Below are 17,343 nucleotides of genomic sequence, written 5' to 3'. Positions count from 1 at the left end.
CAAACTGCAGAAGTCCTGGGATCCTACTAATGCTGACCAGAGACTACACGACATTGCGCACTGACTGCTCTCTGGCTTATATATCTCATGTTATTATTTGGTGCTTTCTTTTATCACTGTCACAATCACACTGCAGGCTCACTTTTATTTCGTGTCCCACAAGCTCTTATCTATAGAGCACCTATCTGAAGAGCTTCACATGCTGCATTTACGCTGTCAATGATTCCTGCCTAACGACTGTCTTTGTCACTATCCAAAATCAGACTGATCTCAACATCATTATACATTCTAATCCTGTCCTCTCCAGCAGAATCCCTGAGCCCCTCGCAGCTTTACGCCATTTGTTATACAACAGAAATAATATTACATGGCTATTATGTAATGCTTTCATCCCTTGGTCTCAGGGGACTTTATTGGGATAAGGTTCACTGTTCATAAATGGGCACAGAACTGAGGTAGGGACACAAAGTGAGCCCGGTTTTTCCAAACTGTACACAGATTTGGAGGTAAGAGATCCACCAGGATGCTACGTTGTGTGAGCATTACCAGAAACACTGTACCAGCTACACCAGTCTCTTGTGTGCAGGACTTCATGACATTTGAGAACAAATAACTGGTGGGGAAAAAAAAAAAAAAAAAGAAACAGTGAAATTTCCACGTAACTGCAGGCAAACACGCATGGTGACCTGCACTGCCATGTTATGGCACTGAGCCTGGGCCAAGGGCAAATAACAGCACAATGGAAAAACGTAGTTACAAAGAGCCTGAGGTACATCGCAGTGCTTCAGTGTTGACCCAAGAAGAGGTTCTGACACCAGGATAAACACTGTGTCTGCATGGCCCCACCTTACATAAATGTCAGTGGAGTGCAAGGAAGCCAAAGCCCTTGAAAAGGAGATAGAACTTCAGACTCTTCCAGAACTGGTGGAGATACCTCATGTTGTGTGGAAAAGACCAAAGTCACAAATATAAAATGATCCTGAAGCTCCAGTACTAAGGCAACAGCAGCTACTTTAACATTCTCCATGGAAGTACCTGCCTCAGGCTCTCATCCTCGGTGATATTATATCCCAGAGCACATAGAAACTCCAGCATTTCACTTACGCTTCCTCCATCAGCCTACGCAGCTCCCAGTGCCACCAACTAACTGAATCATTGTCATCCAGCCAGTATTACATCCAGTCTCTGCCATCATTATTCTCTTTTTCTTCTTTATTAAGTGTAATGTCATACACTACTTCCAACAATTTAGACTTTAAATGATTTATGCTGAAACAGTACATGGAAGCCATATGATCTGCCACCTCCAACGAATCACTCCCTTTTTATCTCCTATCTTCTTTGTGTCATTCAACACTCCTCCCATTCTGCACCTTGTTTCAGTTTAAGAACCAAATAGCACCTCTAAATAAAGCTACCATCCAAACCTCTCTCAAACATAAATAAAATTTTTAAGGAAGTATTACAATAGCTTAGCTGTGTAAATGTACTCTTGTCATCATTTACTTTCTCTGCACTTCATTCCAAGTATTGTTACAAAGAATATATGGTAAAAATTTCCTGGTGTAGGTCAAACAAACTCTAAATTATGACTATATGTACCCTACAGATAGCAACAGGCTGCAACAATGAACTGATTTTACATGACCCTTCATTGATACCATAAACAATTGCGTATACAAGAGTTGTTTTCTCAGGGCGTCTTCATGCCCCACACAGGTTTTCCATTTCCTCACTTTCCTTTTTAAAAGTTTTTCCTGTGGCATTCAGTCACCAGAAAGAAGAGGTATACACTTATGCTCATCTACACTTCTATTAGAATTTTGACCATCATCAAACTTAAAACAGAAGTAATTATTCTGGGTAAACTGAAAATTCAGAAAAATGGCTAATTATGTGCACATGGATTAAATGTAGAGTGGCTGTGCATATATTTGTCTAAAACCTGTGGCGGATGCCTTGGGTCAATATTGACTTAGGGATTCCTAATGTATTTTTACAACATCTAATTTTGAGAGCAAAGTGTGTGCTGCAGAGAACATTTGGTATCACAATAATTAATCTGATTTCTTCGCAAACAAACAGATCACAAGTCCATTGGTAAACATTTAAACAGCTTACAGCAAACACATTCTACATGTCATATAATTTATTATCAACTAATCCAGACTACCAACTATTTAATTAAAATAGAGAGCTACTCTACACTTCTTGCAGATCCAGATCCAGATCCTTATTTGGCCCTCTGGGAATCTGAATGTGACCAGCTTGATGCAGAACTTGCATCCTGACCTATAAGAAGTAAAGACTAAACAAAAAGGAAGAAAATTTATTCTGACTGAAAGTGAAAACCACAGACTTTAGGCCCAAGCCAAACATAAATATTTCTAGAGATAAGTATGATATTTTATTACTAAGAGATGTCACGTGGTTAAAAACAACATCCTCAACATGACTGCTGTTTCTGTAATTTTTGATACTTTTGTCATGGTAGACAAATGACACTGAACATAAGGTGCCCCAAGAGAAGCCTCTCTTACCCTTCACAGATGTGAATGTGAATTACAGCACAGACACAAGCAAACACCTGAACAGGACTGATTTTGCAAATCCCTTTGGCATCCTTTTTTAATGCTACAAGGAATAAACTTATTTTATGCTCAAATGTCAAAAATGCTTAGGGAAAACCATGAGCACTCAAATCAAAAAGAAAAATCCAGTGGATTTCACATATGACTTCTAATAATTTACAGGAAAAAAGCTCATACCTTCTATTCCTCAAAAAAAGGTAACTCTAGCTCTGCCTTCTGCCTAGTGTTGTTTGATTACAGTAAAGTTCTTTCCAAGTTTTTTTTTTTCCTTTTCCATTTTTAGTCTGGCCCAATGATCCACAGGTGTCAGGAAAGTACTGCAATAAGCACAGTATTTTAAAATTTTAAAATATGATGTTTTGGGATTGTGCCATCCCCACTGGCAAAGCCTGCTCGATGCAGGATAGGTTACAAAAGGTTTGGTCCAGTAACAAAGTCTTGCCCCTGCTCCGAACAACAACTGTAAAATCAACACAGGATGCCTTTCCTGCTGGCTAAGATCGGTCTGTTACCAGTTTTGCCACTACTAGCTGCTGTACCTGCATCAGCAAAACTTGTGAAGATCTGGCCTTTGTGTTTTTCTGCAGTCTACTGTGGCTGTGTGCTACCAATGCTTGGCATTACCTTTGGCACCCATTTTCATCAGGACATGTTTTCTATTTTTTTGAAAAGCAGATATGAGATTCCTTCTGTGCTGAGTTATGGTTGATCATGCATGAAGTCAATGAGATCCATGCAGACAAATGGGTGGTGCTTCATCCTTTGAAAATATGATGCATGCAATAAAAAATGTGCACATCAAACTAGTAGTGTAGATGTTCCATGTTTGGTCTGAAACTATGCTTCAGAATTAACACTGTCTCATTATCTCACTATTTTCTAACTCACTCATGTAATAGGATAGTTCACAAAATGCCAGTCTCCCACCCCCACTTTACATAAAGCTGCATGCAAATACTAGTTGGGATATCAGCAGTCACCTATGCACTTGAAATCATACACAGTATCAAAAAAAAGCTCACCGTAAATGTACACAAAATGATTTAATATAAGATCTTGAAGAAATGACTAGAAGTTATTTGTTCAAGAACTCTGAATATTCCCACTGACATGCCATCCCACCTGCTTCAAAACATTTCTGACTCTATTTGCCTCATAGGACAAAATTAGGAAATCCCTAACCTTTTAAAGAAAGCAAAGCAAAACAATATTTCAGGCAAATCCCTCTGTAAAATATACTTCTCTGTAAAGATCTGCCCCTAAGGCATCAGGAATTACAATGTGATTCATTTCCATTAACATTTATTGTCCTTACCTGAACTGTTCGTCCTGCATTAATGTGCTCTTCATGCAGTCTGTCCCAGAGTCTGCATCTTTGATACTAAAAGAAAGAAAAAATACTCCATATAATTGCTTTTTCCCTTCCCCACGTGGCTAAGCAGAAAAAGGAAACCTCTTTAATTTTCCCAAATTAACAGTAAAAAAAAAAAAAAAACTGAGTCATAGGCATTTCTGCTGCAAAATCAGAGAATTAATGGCAATGTATTTTGTGGATAATTTTGCACAACATATTTTTCATTGAATTGCAGATAATCCAGGTTTTGGCATCGGTTCTTAACGGCAAAGAAATACAGCAGTGTCCCAACGCTGCTGTGGCATAAATCACTTGGTGGTCAGTAAAAGGAAGGGAAGAGCAAGGAAAAAGGAAGCGAGGGGTGGGGACTGGTCACATAGGACACCAAGGTATCTGATGTTATTTACATTGAGAACCACGCTCATTACACAACACTACTGTTTACATTTACACTTTCCATTTTTTCCTATGTAGTTACATAGTTGCAGTGATCACCAAGGCAAATCTGGCACCCATCTGAAGCTCCATGGTGTCGTGATGGGAAACAACCCACACAGCACTTTACACTGGACAGACCAGAGGTCACTACTCCATTAGCTAAATGCAAGTTTTGCAAAAATCACTGCATATCAAGACATACAAACCTTTTCATTATTAAAATGTATCAATCCCTGCTACTGCCTGTTGACCTGAGTAACACACATGACCAAAGCAGAGAATGCCCCGAGTGAAACAACAGAAAAGCAGAAGTTACAAATCCTGGAACAGGTGATGAAATCATCAAAGGAGAGATTTCAAATGCTAGACAATATTAGGATGCTCTTTTCAATTGTTTAAATAACTAAATATTTATCACTATTTTTGATGTACTTTTATGTAAATTTTAACTCCCCAGTTTCCTAATATGCTTTGGTGCTAATTAAAATACCATCTTATCTACTATGTGCATATTTTATTGATTATCTCTCTGGTTACAGAGGCCAGGGTAATGAGGATCACACGTTACTCTGTTTGCTAAAACATGACAAGAAACAAGAAGTTACTCATATTCAGAGAAAACTGTTCCTCCATGTTACAATTCTGAAGTGCTTTCAAAGAGAAAACAACACTCAGTTAAGTCACATTAAAATTATTTTTTTTTAAAACAAGCAACTTCTGCATAAATTATTACACTATTAAAATTATAGCCATTACTCTTTAAAATAAAATTCACTAAAAGCCTGGATCAGCATTGGGCCTTCCAGTTCAGTCATCCCTGAAGAAGTAACAAGTACTTCTGAGAATGAAACAAAAAAGGTTTGGGAAAAAAAAATTATATTTTTTTTCAGTTTCAATTGACTGCATTATAATGTTCTCAATAATAATAATTAAAAAAAGGTTTTCCAATTAAGAAGAAAAATAATTCCTTAGGAAACCCTTCTTGCTTTTCACCATTTCTAGAAATGCCCAGCAAACGTATGGCCTCAAACAACATCATGACTGAATACATGCAGAGCAATGACATTTGTGCTGCCAGAGAACTCTTCCTCATTGACCCACCTTTGTCGCCCACCAGAAAGTAGGCCATACTACTGCCAATGTTCACCTTGTTGGGCTCAGGGACAAGACACAGCAAACTCTGAACACAGGTATTACTTCTATTTAGCATTAAGAAATACACATAAAACTGAGGTCCACAAATTAAAAATGCTGACAGAATACTCACATATTTAATTTGTGCCAAATAAAATTTTTGTGCCAGAAAAACAGCCAAATAGTTACACTCACATCAGAAATACAAAACATAAAGTTACTCTTAGACACTCAGTCTCTTTGCCTGCTTGCCTTTTTCTCCTTCGAAGACTGTCTTAAAAAGACTTTCAGGTTTATGTTTTGAATCCATTCCATTTCTTCCACAAAGTATTTACTAGACATGGAAAAAACTCAAAACTCTTCAGAATGCCTTCTGCATTCATTTTAGTAGCAGGCTAAATCTTAATTAATGTCAATTTGAATAATAGAAGTCTTAGGCAAATGTATACACTGGGATGAAGCCAGCAGTTAAGACTCAGATTTCTGTGCTCCTCATTTTGTGTCACTTCTCCTTCATCCATCATCTCACCATGTCAGCAGGCTCATGTCAAAGAGAACAAGTGTTTCGCAAACTACTTTAATTGAGCGCAACTGAGAAAAGATTGCTATGGTTTACACTAATTCTTTTTTGTTGGGTTTTTTTTTTTCCTTAGGGACTGTTAATCCTCCCCAGCAAAGTTCAGGATAGCATGCCAAAACCCCCATCTTTCTCTCACCAGACAGGAATGAACAAATTTGAAGCTCCTTTGGATAAGCACGCATTTTATTCCCTATTTCAGAGTGAAAGAAAACAAGAAATCTAAAGGTAAAAAAGAAAAAAAGAAAAAAAAAGAAAAGGAAAATAATTTTTAAAACCCACAAGCATAGATCACCAACTTAATTTTTAAGTCTTTAGGAACTCACATATGGAACACTGGACTCAAAACAGTGTTTCACTGTCATCTTTGAAAAGCATACTATGATGGTGGATTTATGGTATGCACTTCCCTTGGAAAGGTGTACTCAAGGTCACATTTCATTATATATTGATTTTATAGTTTCTTCAAACAGTGATTTAGTAGATTAATTGTTTGGACTATCTCTGGAACCTCAGGTTTAAATCAATATTCATGAAATGAGGTTAGAGATATTGGCTTCATCATAAGTAAATAATTTTGCTGCTCTAAGCAATTTGACATAATTAGTGATTTTTGCTTAAAAGTAGCCTGTAAAATAAACAAGACTAGATTCTACAAAATTATCCTTTAACCCCCAGGGATATTTGGTTTGCATGACTGAAAGTTAAATTTACAAAAAAATATTTTTGAGAAAACCACTTAAGCTGCTGATGCCGACAGCATGCAGAAATACTGTAACACATTATGGGCTAAAATGCATATAAAAGATATACCAGTGTAAATCACTATGGAAGTATTTCAACCAAACTATTGCTAGAGTTCTAATAATCTAAAACTTACTTGAGGAAAAGATTTCAAATGCAGCTTTGATGTATTTTTATTCTTGTGCTCTCGTAAAGCTGTCAAAAATGTGAAGTTTGGAATAGTAATAGTTCTTACAGCTTGGTAAGTGTTTAAAAAATAAAGAAACTTCCAAATTTTAAGAACATTACCCTAAGTGTGGACTTTTCAAAGAATAAGGCATTCAGAAACTAGTTTTATACTTGGATGTATTACTTCTCATAAAGCTTTACGTTGTATTTCTTATCAATACAGAGTTCTGACATTGTGAACACTGCTCAATAGCTCCTGACACAGTTGCCAAGTGTTTACTTAGACGTTTTATCAGTAGTTACTTGTTTCTAGTAATTCTACTTAGTAATAATTCAAATACCAAATCTGCCAGTAATAATTCAAATATCAAATCTGCCAAGACTTGCATCGTCTAAAGATGCACAATGAAGAAAGACAAACCTGTACTAAATGTTGCTCTAGCTTTTGGCTTCCGTAAAAGAAATGTTCTGGAGGAAATGCACTTAACTTAATTTTAAGATCAGTTTACAAATATTTTAGAATTGTTCTAATACACAAATTTCTTAAGTTGATTATATCAGTGAGAATGATCTGTTCAGTCAGTAACCTAAATAAGCTCAAGAAATGTCCCAAATACTTTTAGACTGCATCAGATTTGTACATTAAAATATAAACTACTCAATAAGCATGGTATTTTAATGAGGCCAACCAATGCCATTACAAGAACACTGGTTTGTATTTCCTATAATTAAATTGTGGCTAAGAATGAGCTTCTCTGGCAGCACTTCAAACAAAGTGTTAAATCACAACTAATCTAAAACCTCATTTCATCCCCAGTGCTACTATTTTCTGAATTTTCTTCTAGACACAGAAAATCATCCTTATAAAGATTCCCCTTCTGTCTGCAGAACAGGAATGCTTAACTCATTTCAGTTGCTGGGCCAGTAAAAATGCCAGTTGATCAACACAAGGCTGAATTAAGTGGAATGTATTTCACCCCTTTCCTGACACCATGGTAACTCTATCTGGCTAGATACAGCGTAATTATTCCTTGTTTAAATACCTAAGAGATTTCCAGTAGCATCAACAAGTAGCTGCCCACCCCTCCTCACCAGCTAGGTGCTGCTGCTAAATGCGGCAGCTCCCAGCACCACCCCTCACACTAATCACATCTCTGTTTCTCATTACAGCATTCAAAGTCACAGGAAGCCCCTTGGTAGGGAGCTTATGGATGCTAAATAAGTGAGGGTGGGGGGCTTTTTGTTGGTTTGTGGGGGTTTTTTGTTTGTTTGTTTTTTGTTTTTGTTTTTTTTAACCTACAAAACTCTGCCTCTGTGCAACCAGGAGATCCCTCTTTATGCTGCTTCCAGAGACAGCTGGGAAACTTCTGGTTAAGAGAAAGAAGGCAACAACTTAGCTACCAAGCCTCTCTCTATTTGAATGAAACAGCCTGCACAGAAAAAAAAAACACTACAAAGCTCTCCTCTAAGAACCCTCTGCATCCCATCCTATTCCATATCATTCTTTACCATTAACTAGCTCTATGGCCACGTGCACCAGAATATGCACACACTGATCCTAGAAGCTTCTCCTGAGGTATTTAACACTTAAGGCTCCTTGCTTCCCCAGTATTCTCACCCAAAAGCAATTAATACTGACTCTGAATCACTACTGCTCTGTAGTCTGGCTACAGCACAAAGGAACTCAAGCAATTGTTCTTGGTGGGAGAAGCTGGAGATCAGCTTCTGGCCACTAGAATAAAATGGGGCTGCTGCAAAGTGGCTGGTTCCAAGGCAAGAAAACGCTGAATCCACTGGTATCTAGGTAATAAAATTTATTAGAAAAACAATGAACAACAAAGTGTAAACAACAGGCTGGAAAAATACAGTTCATCTCGCTAAGAAGCCACTGCTTCAGGCAAATATACTACTAAACTTTTCAATTTGTGAATATTGCAGTTCATATCCTAATTGCATCCTTACCACGCTCTTACAAGGAAACAGCCCCACTATTACTTGCCATCACTAGTCCTCACAGTACCAGATCTTCCCTCCTCTGTCTCAGTTTTTTCTATCTTCTCATGGTCAGTCACTTCTTGCCCCTCACTGCAAGAAAGATATTGAGGCCCTGGAACGTGTTCAAAGGAGGGCAACAAAGCTGGTGAGGAGTCTGGAACACAGGCCGTATGAGGAGAGGCTGAAGGAGCTGGGAATGTTCAGCCTGGAGAAGAGGAGGCTCAGGGGAGACCTCATTGCTCTCTATAACTTCCTGAAGGGAGGTTGTAGTGAGCTGGGGGTCGGCCTCTTCTCTCGTGTCATTAGTGATAGGACCAGGGGGAATGGCTTCAAGCTATGGCAGGGGAGATTCAGGCTGGACATGAGGAAGTATTACTTTTCAGAAAGGGTGGTCAGGCACTGGAATGGACTGCCCAGGGAGGTGGTGGAGTCACCGAGCCTGGGGGTGTTCAAGGAAAGACTGGATGTTGTGTTGAGGGACATGGTTTAGTAGGAGCTATTGGGAATAGGTGAACGGTTGGACTGGGTGATCTTTTAGGTCTTTTCCAACCTTGGTGATTCTATGATTCTATGATTCTGCACTGTCAACTTCCATCCCAACGTACTTCTTCACAATTCTCCATCTAGGAATGAGCTAAGAAGTTTCCTTTCGAGCATGCCCCAGCACTGGCTAAATCCTTCAGTAACCTTTGGTTGGTAGAGTTTAACCAGCATCTACTGAGCATCTGCAAACAACCTTTTTTTATTTTGCAGAATCATCCCTCTTGACCAAAACACGGCACACTTCCAGAGGCACAGCAAAATGTGCAGTCTTTCCAAAGACCACCCCACAAACAAACCACAAGTGACTGTTCCAACCACGTCACTATATTTCGAAGAAATGACTACTAATAACATACTGTTCACTTACAATCACTTAAACTAAGCATTTCTTATAAGCATAGATGGCTATCACTTAAACACATTATTTCCTGACTACGTTCCCAGAAACTATAGTAAGATTTGTTTTCCCTCTTCCCCATCCTCGAGCTACTCAAGGCATAAATCTTGCACAAAAAATCTCATTCACATGATTGCCTATTTGGTAAAGTTACAGTAAAGTAACAAGCACTTCTTCCAAGTCACTCACTCTCTTCCTTATTTATTTAGTTATTTATTTGGTGTCACAGAATTGCAGGGGTTGGAAGGAACCTCAAGAGATTACCAAGTCCAACTCCCAGCTAAAGCAAGTACCCTACAACAGGTCACACAGCTAGGAGTCCAGGTAAGTCTTGAATATCTTCACCAGAGACTCCACAACCTCTCTGGACAGCCTGTTCCAGTGCTCCGTCACCCTTACTGTAAAGAAGTTCTTCTGCCTGTTGGTACAGAACTTCCTACATTTGAGTTTTAGGCCATTACTCCTTGTCCTATCATTATACACCACTGAGAAGAGCCTGGCCTCATTCATTTGCCCCCCTTTAGATGTTTATTAACATTAATACTTGTTTTAGTGAACCTCTTATCACCTTTCTTGACAAACCAATCTGTTTGTTTCCACAGGCTACATATTTTTTTTTAACCACTAAGCAGAGAGAGGGGACGTTCAAATCTGATCACTTACACAGCTAATTGCTACAGCTGTCCCTGGCACAGTTCTGGCTGCATCAGATTGCTCTTATTTAAAGAACTTCTGATGATAGTTAAAGAGTTCACACAGCAGTGTGGATGCAGCCACTGTGTTTTACAGAATATGGGGGTTTAATAATATGGACATTAGGCATTTCGTGCCACAACTGCCCTGGGCATGTTCACTTTATTAGTATTTGAAGCATACACAAGAATTTAACTCAACGGTGATTTTTCTTGGAAGCATATTCAGTCTCATTATCACATACAAACCAATATCAACCAGAAGCATTTAAACATTATAAAATCCACGCAATCACCTTTCAGCGCGACTGCTGTAAAAAGACCTACATTAGCAAAAAGTGAGCACTAACCTTCTCAATATTTATTTGGTGTTTTCTTAATCTTTCCAAATCTGTTGGAATTGCCACTTTAATGAACTTCTGAATGGCAGGTTCAATTCGACGGAGCCTAACTTTTTCATCGTCTTCAGACATCCTAAAAGCACCTTGCAAGGAAGGCAATACTTGCTACTCGTCCAGTATGCCTTTACCAAGGTAAAACTCCCTACAAGAAAGAGAGAGGAAAAAAAATTGCAGGCTCACAAAAATATAGTCATTTAGATTTTTTCAAGAAAGCAAAATAAGGTAATTCAGCTTTTCCAACAAAACTGTGCTTGAGTACAGTATTACCTACCTAAAAAATGATACCCTATTAGCATTTTTTATTTGCATTTGAATGCATTACTCCCGTTTAGTTACAGGCATTGGGAATCTACTTTCATAAATAAAAATTTAACTGTAACAAGAAATAGCTAAATAATTAAGGTAGCTGCAAATAAAGATGTGTAAAGATAGGTGGAAGCCCTTGTTGAAATAACATCCATGATTAGATGCATTCCTTGAGCTCAAGCTCTGCCAATTTACATCTTGAAACACCTTTAAAGTTGTAACACATACCGTGAAAAGACAGTAATTCTGGAAGCTCACTTTCCAGAAAAAGTAAAAGCTTCTGACTGAAAATTTCTACTCCAAGTTGCATTTGTCCCTTCCTGAAGTCATCACAGCATCACCCAGCAGAGAGTATGAACAGGTTACTGAAATATTTGTAGAATCAGCACACAAGCAGCTTGAATTCTGTTCTTTGCATAAGCACAAAACTTAATTTTCAAGTCACCCTTCTCTAAAATACGATACGTAGGCAACAACATGCATATAACTGTAAATAATAGCATTTAAATGTGTGCGCGTGAGTAGCGCAAAGGAATGCCATTATGCTGAATGCACATAAAGGGCAAGAAAAACTACTGCGAGATAATTTTGTAATTTTAGTACTGTATAAACAGAGGTTATTCAGATGAGATTTTCTTTCTTCACATTCTTTTTTTAACAAAAACAAGAGATTGAATTAATGGTAGAAAGTTTTGCCATGACTGTGTTGAAAAAGACGTGCTGACTTAGTTGTCTTAAATTGCTTGTACTGCAACAGCACCTTCAGCAGAAGGCTTTCTCTGATTTTACTCTTCCAGTAATCAAACTAACTTCAAATAACTGACCTAGCATAATCTTCCTGTTTACAGAATGTAACAGGTTAAAAAAAAAAAAAAAAAAAATCATTTTTCAGGCAGCCAAGCACATTAGTGTTATTAAAAATATACATTATTTTTCTCATGTCTAACCACAGACAGTGGGCAGTCCCTGCACTCGTACCTACACTGCAGGGATGACACCTACACCTTCCCTTAACCTTTGAAGGAGCCAAGTGTGTCTTCCACCAGGCCAGGGGAAAAGGTAAAAGAACTTCAGGCAAAGAAAAGCTGGGTTTCTACATAAAGTTCCAGATTCATCACATTTTCCAAAACAACTCCAAATAAAACAATTTTGAGATTTTCTGGAGGAAAAAAAAAAAAAAAAAAGAATGCTAAAAGATGACTCTCCCCATTCATGTATTCCACCCAATAAGGAAGATGAGAAGTTGAACAAGTTAGAGGAAGTCAACCTGTAAGACTTCACTGTAGAATTACCACTGAAACATCTTGTCCTTCTTCAGAACCGCAGAAGAAAATTATTTCATCGGTTGATTTTGCAAGCATTACTAAATCATCCCCACTTCAAACTGCACGGAGATACGCCACCAAAGAGCCTTACAAATCCCTTTCTAATTCCACGCATTCAGTATTAATAGTTCTTTGTCCAAATCTTCGAATAAACATGCAGCGTGCGGCCTCACTTCTTTCAGGAAGAGAAAAGAACTTTAAATCCTTGCGTGTTGATTCACTGTTCCCATCATTCTAAAACCAGTAGGCCTGGTCCCTGACCCCTTTGAAAGAGCCACTCATATCTCATGGCTGAACTCCAGCTTGAGCTTAGCCTGGATTCTTCTTGCCATGAACAAAAGATGAAAAGCATTATACACCAAACCACACTACTTCCGCTTTGAATACACATTTAATTTCCTGACAGCTTATAAACTAATCCACTGGTTTATGAGCTAGAATTAATTAAAATTTGGTTCCTTAAAGAAATTCAGTATCCAAGTCATGCTTTTCTTCTAATAGAATCATGTTGAAGAAGTGATGACACAAATTCTTTGAGCTTACTGCACGGCACGTGCTAGTGGAAAAACAGAACTCATTCTGGTCTCAGCTGTTCTGACACAAGTTGAATTCATCCTAATTTGGTACCTACCCCTTACTGGTATTTAGAGATTGACGAGTGTCAAAACCAACAGTTCAGATAACTTACCAACTGGACTACTGTGAAGGAGAGTTAGTGTAGCTAACAGCCATAGGTCTTGAGCAGGTAAGCTGATAAAGCCTTTGGTTTTAAATCCAAGTATTTAGCTGCATGAGGGCTCTGGGTAATCACTTTCTCCACCTTCCTAATTCCCAGACTGTAAACTCAGTAACAACAGGGACTGTAAGATGCTTTAAGGCACTGCTGCCTACTACACACTGCAAACAAGGGATGAGAAACTAAGAAAGAAATAGACAAACTCCTTACATCCCCTTCAGGTCTTCTGCTTTTTTCCTCACACGATATTGCTGCGTTTGTAACAAAAATTCTAAGCTATAAATTATTGATAAGAAAAAAAAAATGCAAGAAAGTAGTACCTCTTTGTTTGAAGTTAATATAATTCAAATGCAGTTAAAAATTACATGGTTTTCTGGTATGTCAGTTCCAGATGTAATGACAAAGAAATCTCAGCTTTCTTGCATACTTTATTGTGTTTCCGTTTTCCTAAGAATAACACTCATAATTAATTTCCAAAGCAAGAACACTGTTTCTCCAGTAATCTCAGAGTAACAGCATAGCATAGGCTGGAATGGAATTTCAGAAGCCTCCTAGCAAAAGCTAGATGTGGTTGCAGAGGCCCTGCCCTGTCAGATGGACACTCTGTACCCTTGCCAGCCCTCTGCTCCTGTCTTTGATCATTTTCAGATTAACAACACATCAATAAGACAAAAACTCTTCATTGTGAGTAGACCAGCTTGTGTCCACCACCTTTCAGGGAATCATGGAGGTTGGAAGGGATCTTTGGAGATCATCTAGTCCAACCCCATGCAACAGCAAGCTTCCTACAGCAGGTCGCACAGGAAAGTGTCCAGGTGAGTTCTGAATCTCTGCAGAGTACACTCCACAACTCTCTGGGCAGCCTGTGCGAGCGCTCTGTCTTCCTTACAGCAAAGAAGTTTTTTCTCATATTCATATGGAACTTCCTGTGTCTCTCATATTACTGCTGCATACCTCCAAGCAGAGTATGCCTCATGCCTTCCCACAGCCAGCAGTGACATCTCCCCTTCCTTTACCTTCTCTTCCTAAGGCTGATCAAACTCACCTCACCCAGTTTCTCCTTTAACACTGTGTGTTCCAGCCCCTATCCGTGTTGGCCAGTCTCACAAGCGCTGAACAGAGGGGAAGATCCACTGCTTCAACCTGCTGTCCTCCAACCACATTCTTAATGCACCCTTCAGTGTGCCTGCCCATCTTCTTCTGCAACAGCGCGCTGAGCCTCACATTCAATATCATGAAGTCTTTTCTACACAGCTGCTCCTCATCACATCACAGACTCCTGACAGCCTGGAACACACTCCTGCGAGTGTCTAAAATATAGCTCAGTTTGAGCAAAAAAAGCCCAAGACAAGACTGTGTCATTACATCAGTAATTTAAAATTTAAAAATTCAAAAATTAAAATTATATCCTTATTAATATTTACATTTTTTACATACTGGCCCCAAACTGGAATTAAAAGTAAATTATACATACCATTAACTTAGTGTTTGTACCTAATATGAAAACCACCTATGACTCTTACTGCTCAAAACAGTCCAGTATCTTCAAAATCATTTAAGTGTATCTTACATAAAGGATTAGTCTATGGCCTCTTGTTTGAATGTACTTCTCACAGAGTAATAGAGCCTGAGATGTTCCACTGGCCTGATCTTTATTAAATAAATACCTATATAAAGCACACAAAATCTTTATATAGCAACTCACTTCCTCTTTCAAAAAAGGAAAGGTCCAAGCAGCATACACTATCTTGTTTCATCATTTAAATTAGATAACGTAAGGGGCAAAAAGATTTTCACAGAATCATGGAATCGCCTGCATTGAAAAGGACCACAATGATCATCTAGTTTCAACCCCCCTGCTACGTGCAGGGTCGCCAACCACCAGACCAAGCTTTGTGTGAAAAACTTCCTCCAAATATCTAACCTAAATCTCCCCTGTCTCAGTTTAAAACCATTCCCTCTTGTCCTATCGCTATCCAAACAGTATTCCAGATGGGACCTCACAAGAGCTGAGTAGAGGGGGGAATATATATTTTCACATACATAATTCCCAACAGTGAAAGTATCAGTTTAATTCTGACAGTCACCCAGAACTTCCTTTGTGGCAGTGCACAGAAATCACATTCACACAGTTGCAGTCAATGAGAAGATTCTTACACTGTACAGTAACATATCACAAATTTCAGTAAATGCGGTTGCACGGATCAAATGTTAAGCTGCAAAGTGTCCTTTGGTAGGAAATATGGTAGGAAAAAATTCAGAATAAGCCTGAAGAGTTCTATTTACCCAAAGAAATGCAATATAATGGTCCTATTTGAAGCGAAGTCACTTCTGACACTTCAAACAATCAATGCCACTAAAAACAGTACCTCAAGCACAGATGACTTGTTTTAAGGGTTGTAAGGTCAAAAAGCTTTCTCCTTTTATCAGAAGTTTATATTCAAACAGTTAGAATACAGATGCTGGAAAGCAGAGACACACAGTAGCTTCCTCAGTAATATGTGAAGGCCCCAGAACCGAGTGGCAGTGAGCATTCACTGCTGTTCGCTAGGCTGAGCTCTGCAGTTAGCGAGGAACATGCTCCTGTGGTGAGGTACAGCCACCATGCACTTTGGCTCTGAAGTTCCATCTTTCCCTGCTGGCTGTGACAGGGACCTGAGGCTAAAATACAGTATTGTGACCTGTCCCAAAGCACTGACAAAGCGACACAAAAACACATCTATGCTAATGGGGCTGAGAGCTATATGCAGGGGGTCTCCTGTGGAACCACCAGAATTGGTGACTGTACCCAACAGCGTGCAGATCCCAGCGGGTCACAACCCTGTGGATCACCTAGCAAGGCAAACACCACCCAGATAGAGCAGTGGGCACACAGCTGCATGTGAGGAGACCCCAGCAAACCCTGGGCTGCCCTTCCAGCTCTCTGCCAGCCACAGAAGGCCAGACAGCACAGCCACCTATTCATCCAGATGGATACCAAAGGCACGAGACCAACACGTCAGCATTTCTGGAGCAAAGCTAAACAGGAAGAGCGAGTTCCTCGTGGATTAACAGCCACCATACGCGGCCAGAACATACTTCAACCCTCAATTAGAGCCCTACTTCTGACTTGTCCGTATTCCCGGACTACAGCTGCAACAGGTGACCAAGGGCAGAGCTTCCTGCACCCTGCTTACACAGGCAGCAAGGTGGGGGAGCGAAAACGGGTTCCAAGAGAACGATTACGTCCTACATCAAAGCTGCAGGTGGACGACTCCGCTTTCTTTCTGCCAAGCGAGACCGCCGTTTATCAAACCTGGGGGAACACAGCGCTCAACCACACACCGCACTGTTTTAGTCGCACGCTGCCTGTCCCGTCCCTCTCACCCCTCCGAGGGAGGGCCAGCCCCTGCCCGCTCCAGGGACGCCACACTCCCAGGAGGAGAGAGGGGAGGTCGGACACGCCGCCCGACCGGGACGAGCCCCGGGGCCTCTCAGAGGGACGGTGGCCCACCCGAGGCCTACACCGCGGCTGCGGGAGCGGAGCGGCTGAGACCTCCGCCCCGCGTGCTCCCAGCCCCGAGGCGGGCTCCTACCGTACGGAGGATCCGCGCTCAGGCCCCGGCCCGGCCTTCCCCTCGCTTCTGAGGCGAGCGAAGCGAAACCGAAAGCAGCCGGACCGCCATCGCCGGAACCTGGCGGCCGCTCCGGCCCCTCCCCCCTCGTCCCCTTCTTCCCTCCTCCCCCGTCGGTGCTCCCGCGTCCCACCGCTGCGGCCCCTCACGAAGTGGCGGCCGTGCTTGGGATGCCGCCACGCTGCGCTCCTCCTTGGCGGTGCGTTGCGGGCTCCGCGTGACGCACACATACGCATACACACATACGCATACACATACACACATACACATACACACATACACATACAAACCTTGTGTCTGAGATCAGTGTCCAGACGCTCCATGAACT

At 40.3% G+C, this 17,343-nt stretch overlaps 1 protein-coding gene across 4 annotated transcripts in view; it reads right to left on the bottom strand.

Annotated features, from left to right (window-relative positions):
* Positions 1 to 17,327, bottom strand: part of STX17 (syntaxin 17) — a 32,898-nt gene extending 15,571 nt beyond the window's left edge. The window contains exons 1-3 of one of the 4 annotated variants that reach the window (XM_042808891.1): positions 17,306 to 17,327; positions 10,984 to 11,176; positions 3,907 to 3,972 (exon numbers count right to left, since the gene is read on the bottom strand). In XM_042808891.1, the coding sequence (XP_042664825.1) occupies positions 3,907 to 3,972; positions 10,984 to 11,106 (189 nt within the window). In that variant the 5' untranslated portion in view covers positions 11,107 to 11,176; positions 17,306 to 17,327. Of the gene's footprint in view, positions 1 to 3,906; positions 3,973 to 10,983; positions 11,177 to 16,976; positions 17,076 to 17,164; positions 17,225 to 17,305 lie in introns of those variants that run through there. The other 3 variants (XM_042808890.1, XM_042808888.1, XM_042808892.1) reach the window with 3 other exon arrangements.
* Positions 17,328 to 17,343: the final 16 nt, after the last annotated feature.

The sequence above is a fragment of the Centrocercus urophasianus genome, unplaced genomic scaffold, assembly GCF_019232065.1.
Source record: "Centrocercus urophasianus isolate 14NV4802_14NV808 unplaced genomic scaffold, USGS_Curo_1.0 seq_11, whole genome shotgun sequence".
Classification (NCBI taxonomy): domain Eukaryota; kingdom Metazoa; phylum Chordata; class Aves; order Galliformes; family Phasianidae; genus Centrocercus; species Centrocercus urophasianus.
The sequence above is the reverse complement of the archived record's forward strand: the minus strand, read 5'-3'. Positions and strand labels throughout refer to the sequence as shown.